Source organism: Chrysemys picta, chromosome 6 (assembly GCF_011386835.1).
Source record: "Chrysemys picta bellii isolate R12L10 chromosome 6, ASM1138683v2, whole genome shotgun sequence".
Classification (NCBI taxonomy): Eukaryota; Metazoa; Chordata; order Testudines; family Emydidae; genus Chrysemys; species Chrysemys picta.
In genome coordinates, this window is record NC_088796.1 from 32,983,392 (window position 1) to 32,997,326 (window position 13,935).

The following is a 13,935-nucleotide window of genomic DNA, read 5'->3' on the forward strand; positions in this document are numbered from 1 at the left end:
CTAAGTTGAAACACAGCTTGATAAATAGCTTCACTTCTCGGTTATCCATGTCCTCACCAGGCCTCCCCAAGGATATTATAGAGACACTTTATGAATTATGGGTTTGCACTGGTAACAGAATTAAAAATATAAATAAATTGCCACTTTTTGCATCATAAAATCAAATTGAAAAACAATGGCCATCTAGTACCTTTTATCCACAGTGGAACTTTGGTTGATGTCAGCAGGCATTCCATATATACATTAGAAAGCTGTTTGAAACATTTCTTTTAGTTTGATCAATAAAAGGTATTCATATCTCTGCTTTACTCTAGAATTTGATCTAACTTGACAAAAAGTGAAGCTCATTAAAGTATATATGTAAATTGTAAAATGCAAACAGGAAAATCAGTTGTTAACAAAACATCATCTTGGATTTGCTTGGCAATATTTTTTCAGTTCTTCAAAACAATTCTTTGGAATCTTGACCACTTAATGACAGTTACATTTCTTCTTAATTAGCTTGTGTGAAAAATAATTTAACTGCTCTGCTCCACCATTAAGGTCAGTGACTTTCCTAAAAGAACAATAGCAGTTTTCCTTATGGAAAAATACAAGAACTTGATTCTATCTTATGAACAATTATTTAAAATATTAAGAATATTAATATTAACTTATCATAAATCTCCCATTGTATTGTATCAGTTAATGTGACAACATAAGAGAGATTTGAAAAAGAATATTAGCTATTGAAAAGAACCATTTCATCAAAGAAAGATAACTGTACCAAGCTGGCATGATGTGAAATTTTACAGTGGGGTCCATTATAAAAAACATTATAGTCACAGATAGGCCTGTCCCAGAACTAAGTTTCTGTTTTACTCCGGGTCCTTGAAATCACATGTAGCCATCTCTTTTGTTTCAGGTCACAAAGCATTGCAAATGTGTCCATAAGAGCATCATTTGTACCTGAGAAAATCAGTCTGCTGAATAAGAACACTGAGATAGCCGTCAAAATATGTTTCAGTGCCAAGTTTAGACCTGCTAATAGAAATAACCAAGTGGGTAAGAATACCTAATGTATTGCTTATGTGAATTATGTTGAAAGTGTTGCAATTCTAATATACTGGGGGAAATTAAAAACTAATATTGGATTACAAACCTATAAAAGAAGAAATCACTATAAATTTTAATAGTGGTTGAAGAATTGCTTCTTTGTTTTATTTTAAAGCACTGGTGTCATCACTGACCTACTGTCTTTGGAAAGTGAGAGACAAGTTATATTGAAAAGAGAGTGCAGACTTCTCACCTACCCTGTTAGCACTCTGAAGTGCCATCAGGGAGAGAGGAGTAAAGGCAGGGGAGCTCAGAGGCTAGTTTCATTGCATTGAGCTCTCTAGTTGTCCTTCAGCTGCACTCCAGTCCTGTCATCCGCTTTGATCACTTTGGAGGAGTAAAGGAGTAACTTAAGAAGATGGCAGGGGTACAGAGCTTGTTTCCAGGCTGCTGTTTGAAGCTGCAGCAGTGAGCATATCTTCTCTCTTCAACAAAAAAAGATGTCTCCCACTGCTAAATCACTCATGCTGAACATGCTGCTACCTCTGATGTGAGCAGACAGGAGCTCTTTTGGGGTAATAGAAGAGAATTAGACAGGACAGCCCAAACTATATGATTTTTAAAAAAATAATTTAAAGCCCAACCTTGGGTCTTTCACTAGACTTGTCCATCACCATTTTTAGGAAGACAGGGAGATAGAAAAACATTATGAGCGTCCTTTAAGGACTTATGATACAATATTGTCAGACCCCACCTGATCAATTATCTTTACACCAAATAATTGGCAAAATAAGTTTGACCACTTCTCTACTGAATATAGTATCTTTTCAGTGGTTACAATTTGTGAGCAACAAAATAATGATGAATTTCCATAGCAAGCACTCATAGTAACATTTGAAAAAAAAATTAAAGCTGAAAATGCAGTTTGATGGATGACTAGATGCAGAGTGCTTTATAGACTGGTACATTTAGAATTCTGTGATATGATTGCAAGGTATCTGCCTTTGGCATATTCCTGGCCTTGCAGAATGACCTCTTACCCAGGTTACAGACTCTCTCATTCTCAGTAGATATTGGATTGTTTACCATTTTTCAGAAGGTTTCATGTTTAGCAAGCTACAGAAGCAGTAAAATATTCTTGGGTTTCATGGCAAAATCAGTCATTCTATAATACTGAAGCCTGATTCTGATGGGAGTTGCACTGAAATTCGGACTCCACCAAAATTTGTTCCATTTCTTTTGTAGATATCAGATACAATGCAACACTGGATGCTGATCTCCAGTCATCTAGAGTGACTTCTAGAGGATTATTCAAAGAAAACAATGAGAGATATATACAGAAGAATATTGTTGTAAGTTCTGCAGAGACCTGTGTTGAGCACATCTTTAATGTACAGGTAAGCAGTCTCAAACACCCTCATGTGTCTTAAGTCATCTAAGAAAGAAATGGGTGACTCTTACATCCAGAAATCAGAATTTTATTTGATATAGTCAATAACTTACTAAATATCTAACCAAAACTGTTTGACTTCTCAGACACCTCAGACATCTTAAAAATATAAGCCCTATTCAAATCATGGCAAAACTCACGTTCATAGATATTAAGGCAGGAAGAGACAATTATGATCATTTAGTCCGATCTCCTTCAAATAGGCCAAAGAACCTCATCCAATAATTTCTGCATCAAGCCCATGATTTCAGTGGTGTCAGGATTTCACCCACAGAGTGCACCATTCCATAGCTGGCTGTACAAAGATACAAGTGGCAAATGTTTTTTTTTATTTAAAAAAAAAACAAGGTAAACAGCCTAAGCCGCCTTCTGGTGTGTACCAACCCTAGAAGGTTGCAGAAAGGGGCTGCAGCATAGGCTGGTCTTTTCAGGAAGTGAGTCAACCTGGTGTACAGACATAAAAAACCCAACTGCCCTTCTTTATAACAATGAAAACAACCCAGATTCCTAAAGCTGCAGTAAACCCCTTGCTTGATTCCATGAACGGTGATGAAACTGTCAGGGAACTGGTTCTTTTATTCCTGCCTTCAATAAAGAATTTAAAAAATACCCAAACCAATCTATTTACAGATAGTTAACTTTGGGGATTTCTTCCTTTCCTCATACACCTACTCGCCACTAGGGCCAATGGGTCACATCCATCAACTCCTCTTGGTTCAGCCTCATTTCAGAGAGGGATTGGGACGAGGGAGTTTTAATCAGTTTGTCACTGATCTGGGAAGAACCCATTCACTACTAGGAAATCAGGAAGGGATAATGGTGGGGAGACGTACTCCACATGTTTAGTGCTTCCCCTGATGTCATTTATAAGGGCCCATTTGCCATATATGGTAGTCAGGCAAAGTGGGGTAGAGTCAGTGAATCCATGCTTGGGAAAGGGCCAGACTTAAACAGCCAGGAAAGAATGAAACAGATTTCATGTGGCTGCTTCTAAGGGATAACTTCGTCTTCTGAATAGCAAGCAGCCTCTGCAACAGCAGGGACTTTCCAGGCACCAAAGACACAGAAACAATTACAGCCTCTACAAATCCTTGGGTATTATAATGGAAATGCTGACACTGGTAGGTTCTGCTGTAATACTGCTTAGCAGACCAGCACAAGAAGAAACAAAAGGTTAAAAAAAGGCAATGCTGCAATATTAGAAGAAGAGAAGAAACACTTTGTGTTAGTCTCTGTTGTTTACAGGATGTTAAATATTCTTAATGGCAAATATGTTATACTGTTTTAAATGATCTGTTGAACAGCTAATTGCCACTGAATATATATGTGTATTATAGGAGCCTTCTGATGCTGTAAACTCCCTTAGTCTGCGCATTGATATTAGCCTCAAGAATCCTGGCTCCAGTCCTGTCCTCGATATATATTCACCTGCCACTGTGGCCTACAGTGTAAGTATAGAATGTTACTGTATGAAAGCACACAGTGCTCCCCCAACACTGCTCCTCTTGTCACCAACAGAGTATGTCGAGATGAAGGATAGTCTTATGGTTAAGACGTTGTACTGACGACAGAAGGCATGGGTTCATTTCCCAGTTTTTACGTTGTATGACTTTACAAAAGCTGCTTAGTGTCTATAAGTCTCACTGAGACATTTATAAAATGGGGATAATAAAACTAAGTTATTTCTAAGGTGTTGAAGTTAAATTAGATATAGTCGATCTGGTCCTCAAATTGTAATTTGAAACTAAAGAAGTACAGGAAAATTTTTTTTTTCTTTCCTGTAGATCCCTTTTGTTAAGGACTGTGGTGAGGACGAACTCTGTATTTCTGATCTTGTTCTTGAGGTTCAACAGAAAACTGATGATGGGTAAGTGTTAAATAAAGTGAGTTTTTCGTAAGGAACATTTTTGCCAACTGCATTCTGAATAAAAACTTAAGAGTATGCGGCAAATATTTGTAGAAAAATATACAAAGAGTCTTTCAGTTTCTACCACTAATAGAGGATGAGAAACCAGCTGTTGTAGACAGATGTATGACTGTGCTGGAAGGCAACTGAATTCTTACAGTTACTTTGCTTTTAAAGAGAATTACAGCATTTCTACTGTTAAAACTTAATAATGTCATATTGATAGTACATAGTCAAGATTATGTAGCTTTACAGAAAGCGTTCATTCAGGTCAGTTTTAAGAGATGAGTTCACCTCACTTATAGCCATTGTAAAAAGTTATTATAAAGTTATTGTAAGTATGTAGAACTTTGAAAATTGATAGTGCTATGCATGTGAGTAGTTGTTGCTTAATGGAAGTATAATGCCTTTTAGTGATCTGCAACTGCACTAGTTACTATATTTATAATACCAAACAATTTTTTCAACAGCAAACGGCCCTTTATTGTCAGCAGCAAGAACAGAAGGCTAACATTCAGTGTGAAGCTGAGAAATAAAAAAGAAAATGCCTACAACACCAGAATCCAGGCTACATTTTCAGAAAACTTGTTTTTTGCTTCATCTTCTTTACCAGTATGTAAAATATTCACCTCCTCTCAACTTTTCCTATTACTGCTGTTTTTCTGGTTTCCCAGAGAAATGTTTTTCTTTCTAGTATCGTTTTCCGAGCAAAGGCTGATGTGCACACTACCCCCTCTGACCCAACTTATTCCCTAGGATACCAAAATCATCTTCCAGCTTTGTCTTAGCATCAGTCAGAATTAAACGTAGCGTATCAGTTTATCTAGATCAAGGATAGAGACAGCCAGATCAACAAAAAAGCTGGCAATCTACATAGTTTGATTCAGCCTCACTATTACCATCATTTTTTCCTTACCCTGGGACTTGGCATCCCGTATCTACTGCTTGACCCCCAGCAACACTTCTGAATACCGTTGCTGTGCCACAGAGAGTTTATACTTGACAAATCAAGTGTGCAACATGGATAGAGCTTCGAAACACAGATTTTGGAGCCAGAAATAGCATTACTGCCAAGGTCATGTATTTCAACTAGACCGTTCGTCAGATCAAGATGATCACTCTACCAGAAACCAGGCTTCTAATGGATTTTTTTCCTTGCAAAAAAGAAAGGAATGTTACATATTATTTTGGGACTGGAATAAATCATTTATCTGAACTCTTGCTCCCAGCCGGTTAATACAGCATAAAATCCAGACCCCAGTGCCTGGCCCAGGTTACAAGGCTGCTCCGGTGAGGGTTAGAATCCAGTGGTTAAAATACCTTATGCAGGGAAGGAATGGGAGCATTCGTGAAGAGGCAAATTCCTTGGCCCTGCCCAGGCCCAACCAAGACCCGTGTTCTCCTGCATGCAAATAGATGGGCTCCATGTCACTCACCTGGTATGCACCAGTCCCCATTGTACAGCACAACCACAACGATTCCATTGCACAAAGAACCACAACAAAAATCAGATTTTTAAAAAATCCATTGGCTTAGAGAAAATTCAGTCTTCAAGGGAACCCATTTTCCCCAAAAAAGGTTTCTGCTTCAGAGCAGAAAGAAGCCTAGAACCAGAACTATATAGAACTAGACAATGGAATGGGAACTAAGTGAACGCCATCATTCAAGGAGGATTCTCTGTTTAAGTTCATATTTAGGTTAATTTTCTGAAACGGCCAAATCTGGTCCCATGCACAAAACCCATTTACACTGGCTTTGTTTGAGGGCTTGGGGATGGAATTCCCACTTTGTGCTTGAAAGCCCAATAAGAGTTGATGCTGCAGGTGTCACTACACCCAGAAGAACAGGTGACTCCTCAGTGTCACTTTGGGGTCGTTACTAATATAAAGCATGTACCGCTTTGACCTCCAATCTATATTCCTTGTTTCTAAGTACAGCCCCCTCGTGGGATTAGTAGACAATAAGCAGTTGCACAGAAGCAGTTTGCCAGTGGATATATGTAGTCACAGTCCCCTTGTTATCTTTCCTCTCCTCACCTGACCCAGTCCAACCCTCCCACCCCCCGCACAGCCTCTCAACAGCTTGCCCGTAGTGGAACTGCAGCTGGATTCAGGGGTGGATTTGACCCTACACGGTAGATGTCACATTGAAAAATGTAGTGTAGGGAATTCTATGGTTTTGTAGCAGAAGCTAATATCTGGGTTGTTGGTTTTTTTTCCCTCTAGGCTGATGGGACTGAAATCTCGTGTCAGATGGGCACTGGCCATAAATCAGTCATTTGCCAAGTCAGCTATCCTGTTTTTAAAGTGGGACAACAGGTACTGCTCAGATTTTGTATTTAAGTAAGTTTGTTATTCCTACCACAATGCTTATAAAAGGATCCCCCTTCACAAATAACAAGCACTGTTTTCTTATTAATGATTTGGTTAGATTCAAACCTCACTTTGGGTTACATGTTGCCTGTTCTGATGATGCTAAACAATGACCCAAAGATCCTCCAAGCCCACAGGGCTGGGGAAAGAAGTGGCTCTGTAGTATGCGTCTCCCTACCATGCTACTGTAACGCTGTATCTCTGTGAGGGACGGGGGCTGGGGACAGAAGGTGAGAAGCAGCCATTCTTTATGATATTCTCCCCTGGGCACTGGACAGATTTCCAGGCAAGATGATGATGGTATTCATAGTGATTGGGAAAGAAGGTAGTGGGGAGAGTGGGGGAAAGATTAAGAGCTCTGTTTTAGCCATGTTTAGCTTGAGCTGACAACTAGACACCCACCAGGAGATTTCAGAAGACTGACTGAGATGTTAGTTTGGACAGAAAAAGACAGGACTGGGGTAGAGAGGAAGATCTCAGAGTCATCAGCACAGAGATAGTAGTTGAAGTTGTGTTTGTGGATGAGATTACCCAGAGATATAATGTAAACTGGGGGAGAGAAGACCGATTCTGTGGAATCCCCACAGAAAGTTGGAGGATCGATGAGGAGGACCCAGTTAGAGAGGCTGGAGGAGAACCAGGAGAGGACAGAGTCATGGAAGCCAAGGAATGACAAGACTTCAAGAGCAGGAGCATGATCAGCTGGATTGAAGGCAGCTGACAGGTCAAGGAGGATGAAGATGGAGTAATGGTTCTGAGATTTGTGTAGGAAAAAGACATCAGAGACTTTGCCCAGAGCAGTTTGTTGAGCTAGGAATTCCTGCTTGGTTCCATCAACATTAACTCCCTCTCCAGGGCTGCAAACATAACCAGTTTGTGGGAGCTGTGCTGCCATGGAAGAAGGGGTAACCCAGCACCTGAAAGGAGGTGTGTAAATCTCAGGATAGCCAAGGTTTTAGGAAGCCCATCCTCTTCTCTGTTCCCCTGGGGCAGGAGGAAAATAGTCCTCTCATTCCATGACAGGGTAATTTGGAACAATGAGAAGCTTGCCAGGTAGAACAGAAACGTTCCCTCTGCTGAGTTAATGCTTAAGAATGTATATAACCCAAATAACTTCATATTTCATTAATGACCTTGGCACCAACTGAGAGTGTGCTAATCAAGCGTGCTAATGACACAAAGTTGGGAGGCACTATCAATACAGAGAAGTGAATATTGTACAGGAAGAATTGGAGACCCTGAGGACTGGAGTAATAGAAGTGCGTTAAAAATTCATAGTATGAAGTGCCAGGTAATGCACTTAGGGACTAATCAGAATTTCTGTAATACATGAGGGGCTCATCAGTAGGAAACAACAGAGGAAGAGAAAGACCTGGGTATCTTGGTTGATCATAAGATGACTATGAGCCACTAGCGTGATGTGGTCATGAAAAAGGCAAATGTGATCTTAAGATGTCTCAAGTAAGGTACTTACAGTAGAGATAGGGAAGAATTAATGCCATAGTATAAGGCACTGGTGAGACCTCATCTGGATTATTGTATACAATTCTGGTCACCCATGATCAAGAAATATTAATTTAAATTGGAACAGGTGCAGAGAAGAGCTACTAAGAAGATCAGGGGAATAGAGATCCTATGTTTCAAGAGGATGGTTTGTTTCGCCTATAAAAATGAAGGCTGAGAGCTATGCTTAAATTTCAGGGAGTCGCAGTCCTGGGAAGAAAAAAAGTAAAGCTCAAAGGCAGGTCACTGAGAAGCGCAGAGCTTCTACCAGAGCTGCTGCCTCAGACAGTGCCCCAGGCTCCTGCCACTGCCTCATGCAGTGCTCTGCCTCTGTCCTACTCCTGCAGGGGCAGACACCACCCAGGCATTGGTGTGTCCATCACACTCAATGTTTATATGCAGATACATAATTATTATAATTAATTATATTTGTTTGTAAGCACTTTCAATTTGCTTATTGTATAATCTGTTTGTTTATTTCTGTTTATCTTTTGTTTAGGTATATTTCGATATTAATTTTGACTTTAATCTAAAAAATCTTCAGGATATGGCAAAAATAAGTTTTCATGCTTTGAGGTAAAGTATATTCTTATATAATAATTTCATTTAAAAAGCATCCCCTGCTACTGCTGCAGAGTTAAAATATAATAAGTTAACTATGATTGCCAGTATAATTTGTTTTAAATGTAATTGTGAGTTATAAAACATGAGTGAACAAACTATGTTTTTGATAAATAGTGAAAGTAATGAAGAGCAAGAAGCAGACAACCAGGTCTACCTGTCAATTCCTCTGCGGTATGATGCAGAAATTCACTTAACAAGGTACGCTGAATAAAGAAAAGTATCTGTCATTTTTGTCAAAGGTATTTGAACATAAAGGTCCCTCTGAGAGACCTTGAGACCTTATGTCAAGGTTCCCCCCCACTCTGAACTCTGGGGTACAGATGTGGGGACCCGCGTGAAGGACCCCCAAGCTTATTTTCTACCAGCTTAGGTTAAAACTTTCCCAAGGCACAAATTCCTTTCCTTGTTCTTGGACTGTATTGCTGCTACCACCAAGTGATTTACACAAAAATTCAGGGAAGGGTCACTTGGAATTCCTATCTCCCCAAGATACCCCCCCCCAACCCCTTCACCCCCTTTCCTGGGGAGGCTTGAGAATAATATACCAACTAATTGCCTTAGCAAAGTGAGCACAGACCAGACCCTTTGTCTTCAGGACACAGAAATCAATCAGGTTCTTAAAAGAAGAAATTTATTATAAAGAAAAAAGTAAAAGAATCACACCCGCAAAATCAGAACGGAAGGTAATTTTACAGGGTAATGAAAAGATTTAAAACACAGAGGATTTCCCTCTGGGCTCAGCTTCACAATTACAAAAACAGAAATAAAACTACCTCTGTAGCATAGGAAAATTCATAAGCCAAAACAAAAGATAACCTAACGCATTTCCTTGCCCTACTTACAATTTCTGTGGTTTTAGATGGATTATTCGACGTATATTTTCAGGAGATGTTATACCTGCTTCCTTCTCCCTCCATCTGGAGAGGGAACAACATAAGAGAACAACAAACAAATCCTTTCCCCCCAGATTTAAAAGTATCTTCTTTCCTCATTGGTCCTTCTGGTCAGGTGCCAACTAGGTTATTTGAACTGCTTAACCCCTTACAGGTAAGGCGATTCACTACAGCTACCAAGGGGGGATTTTATGCTACTGCATACATAAAGGTTCTGGGAAACTTTCATGGCAGAGTGCATCAGCCACTGTGTTAGAAGCTCCTGAAATGTGTTGTATTTCAAAATCAAAATCTTGGAGAGCTAAATTTCACCAAAGAAGTTTTTTGTTATTTTCCTTGACGATATGAAGCCACTTTAGCACAGCATGGTCGGTCTGCAGGTGGAAACGCCGGCCCCAAACTTATGGGCGTAGCTTCTACAGCGCTTACACAATGGCGTAACATTCCTTCTCTGTGATTGACCAGTGGCTTTCCCTCTCAGACAGTTTTTTGCTGAGAAACATGACAGGATGGAATTCTTGATCCAGTCCTTCCTGCATTAAAACTGCTCCCACACCATGCTCGGACACATCTGTGGTTACTAGGAAAGGTTTGTCAAAGTCTGGGGCCCTTAGCCCAGGGTCAGACATGAGTGTTGCTGGTAGAAAATAAGCTTAGGGGGTATTTCGTGCGGGTCCCCACATCTGTACCCCAGAGTTCAGAGTTGTGTGGGGAACCCTGACATGGTGGTAGAGGTGGAATTTTATGCTACTGCATACATAAAGATTGTTACCCTTCCCTCTATATTTATGATACCTTAGATTCACTATCTTTATTTGGCTGCTGTTAGAAATTCCTGCTTTATCAAGTACAGGAAAGGTCGTCTTATTCTCTTTGTAAAATGGCATTGCTTTTAAAAAGAAAAATAATAAAAAGATTAGATATGTAGCTACACAACCCTTAATACATACTTAGCCAGGTACAGATATTATAGGTGCTCAAATACTGCAGTCGTGGCAACCATATAGTTACCTAGATAGGTAGTGCTGGCTGTAACATCTGTATTGTAGCTAGGTCAGCACAAGAACCACCAACAAAAGTGCTCTGTTTTTAATTATATAATTAATGTACAGTATATACAGTTGTGGGCTTGCTGGTTCAAATGTATTGAAAGCCCTTTTCAAAATGGATAGTTTGCTTGGGATCAAGGAAAACCTCCTTATCTAGGATAAACTATTTATGGTTATATATGATGTGCTCATGCAGCGAACTACAGGTGAAGGAATAAATATATTATCTAACTTTGTGTAGTGCTTCATGCCAAAGGTATCCCAATGACATTTATAAACTTAAACTGATAGAAAACAACAAACAGCAATCACTCCAAACTCAACTTTTGAGGTGAAAGGTGGTCTCTGCTTAAAAGTACACAGCAACAATGAATTTGAGGGTAGTTCTACACTTATGGTGGCATGTAGAATACAGACACTGCATCCCAGCTAGCACGGATATAAGTAGCAGTGTAAACACTGAGGCACTGTTTAAGTGAGTAGAGTAGAGTCCCCGACACATTTGAACCCTTACGTAATACTTTACACAGCTCTCTAAGCACCCAAGCTGTGCCTCCCATGTCTACGCTGGTTTGTTCACAGCTGGAGCCTTTCCCTGCCTCAGTAAAAGAATCTGACAGCAGAGAAAGACTGGCAGAGGGGAGGCAGCAGGAAAAGTCTCCAGTCTTCTTCTGCAGTAGGGAAAGACTTCAATAGGCCCCCCTTGCCAGAGCCCTTTCCTGCCACAGTGAAAGGCTCCAGCAATGGGAAGATGCCAGAGCCCTTGTGCGTGTAGCTACATGTACCTTACACACTATTGCAAGTATAGGCAAGTTTAGACAAGGTCTGAGAGATTAATTTTAGAAGAATTTGGCCCACAAATACAGTGGCCAATTTTAACAGCCCCAATTTTGCGAAAACTATTACAATATCTTGAAAGACCCAGATGTGACACCTCACCAGGTGTGCCAATTCCTACGTCCCAACAGCAGGATGAATCCATGAGTTTTCTCCCAAAATGTTTGCTGATCAGCTCAGCCTTATTTGTATCATTCCATGACAGATATTTTCTTCTAAAACACCTCTATTCTGTAGCGAAATTAGTGTTAAAATGTATGTGACACTTCATCTGTTATCTTTTCAATAATCAGCATTTCCAAAAATCCCTGGATAAAAAACATTCATTTTTTGTTTGCAGCAGCAATAATATATTCCTTGTTTAATGTGTATATTTTAACATCAGTGGCAAATTTTTCCCACTTCATGGTATTGCTGTGCTGCACTACATTTCAAATCCTCTTCGAGATTTGGGCTCCAATAAGAAATTTCTTGTTTCTTAAACAACTTTTTAACATTAAACTAAAAAAAGGATACAAATAATTGAATCTCTTCTTCTTACACTTCTGAACTTTGATTCACTGATTTATAATGAACCCAAAAGCATCCAATTACATAGCTGCCAAATAAAAATCTATTGTTTTATGGTTGATTACCAGGCTTACCAACATAAATTTCTATGAAGTATATTCTGATCGTAATATTCCTTCCACTGTGAATAATTTTGAAGAGATTGGTCCTGCGTTCAATTTTTCAGTGAAGGTTAGTAAACATTTCTGGAGATGAGACAAGATCTTGCCTTTTATCTATAGTCTGTACCCAAAGAGCAGACAAAATGATGGTCCTTGGTATGTTTTACTGTGCTGCTTTATGAATCTGGTCAATGAGGAAAATGATTCACACCATAATGCACAACCTTCACTGCTTAAAGGTAAGATTTCCATTTAGTGATGGGCAATCTTATGCACGTTTGGTTCTCCAATTGCTCACATTAACCCAGATCTTGCAAAGACTTACGTATGTGCTTACCTTTATGCACTCTTAGTAGTGAAGTCAGTCTATCAGTTCCTCTGCAGACAGAAATCAATGGGACTACTCACAGTACATAAAGTTAAGCACGTTCATAAGTCTTTGCAGGATTTGGGCCATTGAAATAAGACACACTGTTCAAGGAGGTACATGAACAAGTCTGATTATTGATAACAGTATTGGTTATGTAACTCTGGAAAAAGTTTAGCTGCAAATATGCAGCATGGAGGAACCTAAATTGGTTGCAAATATGTAACATGGTGGAACCCTAAATTTAATGGTAACAACTATTGGAATGTAAATGTAACCTATCTTGTAGGTTATTGGATGTGACAAAATATTTGCTTTTCCAGAAGTGTTTTATGCAACTAATTAAAGTTTTGTTTAAAAAGCAGCCAGGTATTCAAAATCATATGGTATAAATTACTTTACATGTAATGCTGGTATAATGCAATTACTGCCCAGTTAGAGATAAGTATAGGTATCGGAAAAATTATTGCAGTGAAAGCAGTTCAGAGTTTTAATCAGTCTTAGAGCATTCTGATGTTCTTGGTATAGCTGAATAATTTGTTTGTATCCAGTTATAGCTAAATAAATTAATAACTAGCTCTTTTCTATTTAGGTTACAACGGGAAGCATTCCAGTAAAGGTGGCTTCTGTAAAAATCCATTTTCCACAGTCGACTAAAGGAAACAATCCTCTGATGTATCTAACGGCACTGGATACAGATCAGGTGAAGAACTAAACTACATCAATTACAAACTGTAACTTGTGTAATAAATATAATGTAGACTCATTAGAATGATGGTATAAGAGCTGAGACCTAGGATTAGACAGTCAACAAGGAGTCATGTTGTGATATCCTGAGCCTGCATTTCAATGTTTGTATTGATGTTGTCTCCATTCACTGGTAAAGTGGCTCCTCCATCCTGAGAAGAGGGAAACTCTGCCCTTTCTTTCTTTTCAGTCCTAGTTGATAGGAGAAAGAGGTAGGATGCTCCAAGAGGTAGGCATTAGCCTAGGACATAGGAGTCTGAATTCATGTCCCTGCTCTGCCACAGGCTTCCTACGTGACCTTGGGCAAGTCACTTAGTGAATCTGTTGCTCAATTCCCTATCTGTAAATATGGGGATAATAGTATTGCCTAGTGTACCTGTCAAGCACTGGTGGGGAAAATGGCATGTAATCACATAAAGTCTGTAACATAGTGAAATAAGTGATTTCCAAATAGGAGTATTCCACTGATTTCAATGGGACC

General features: G+C 39.3%; 1 protein-coding gene across 3 annotated transcripts in view; it reads left to right on the forward strand.

The window, feature by feature from the left end:
- The window catches only part of ITGA2 (integrin subunit alpha 2), a 100,272-nt gene that overhangs the window by 69,756 nt on the left and 16,581 nt on the right, over positions 1-13,935 (forward strand). The window contains exons 16-25 of one of the 3 annotated variants that reach the window (XM_005282174.4): positions 905-1,044; positions 2,281-2,432; positions 3,823-3,933; positions 4,270-4,352; positions 4,862-5,003; positions 6,617-6,709; positions 8,766-8,842; positions 9,005-9,088; positions 12,308-12,410; positions 13,300-13,410. In XM_005282174.4, coding sequence (XP_005282231.1) covers positions 905-1,044; positions 2,281-2,432; positions 3,823-3,933; positions 4,270-4,352; positions 4,862-5,003; positions 6,617-6,709; positions 8,766-8,842; positions 9,005-9,088; positions 12,308-12,410; positions 13,300-13,410 — 1,096 coding nt within the window. Of the gene's footprint in view, positions 1-904; positions 1,045-2,280; positions 2,433-3,822; positions 3,934-4,269; positions 4,353-4,861; positions 5,004-6,616; positions 6,710-8,765; positions 8,843-9,004; positions 9,089-9,749; positions 9,994-12,307; positions 12,411-13,299; positions 13,411-13,935 lie in introns of those variants that run through there. The other 2 variants (XR_010602161.1, XM_065598910.1) reach the window with 2 other exon arrangements.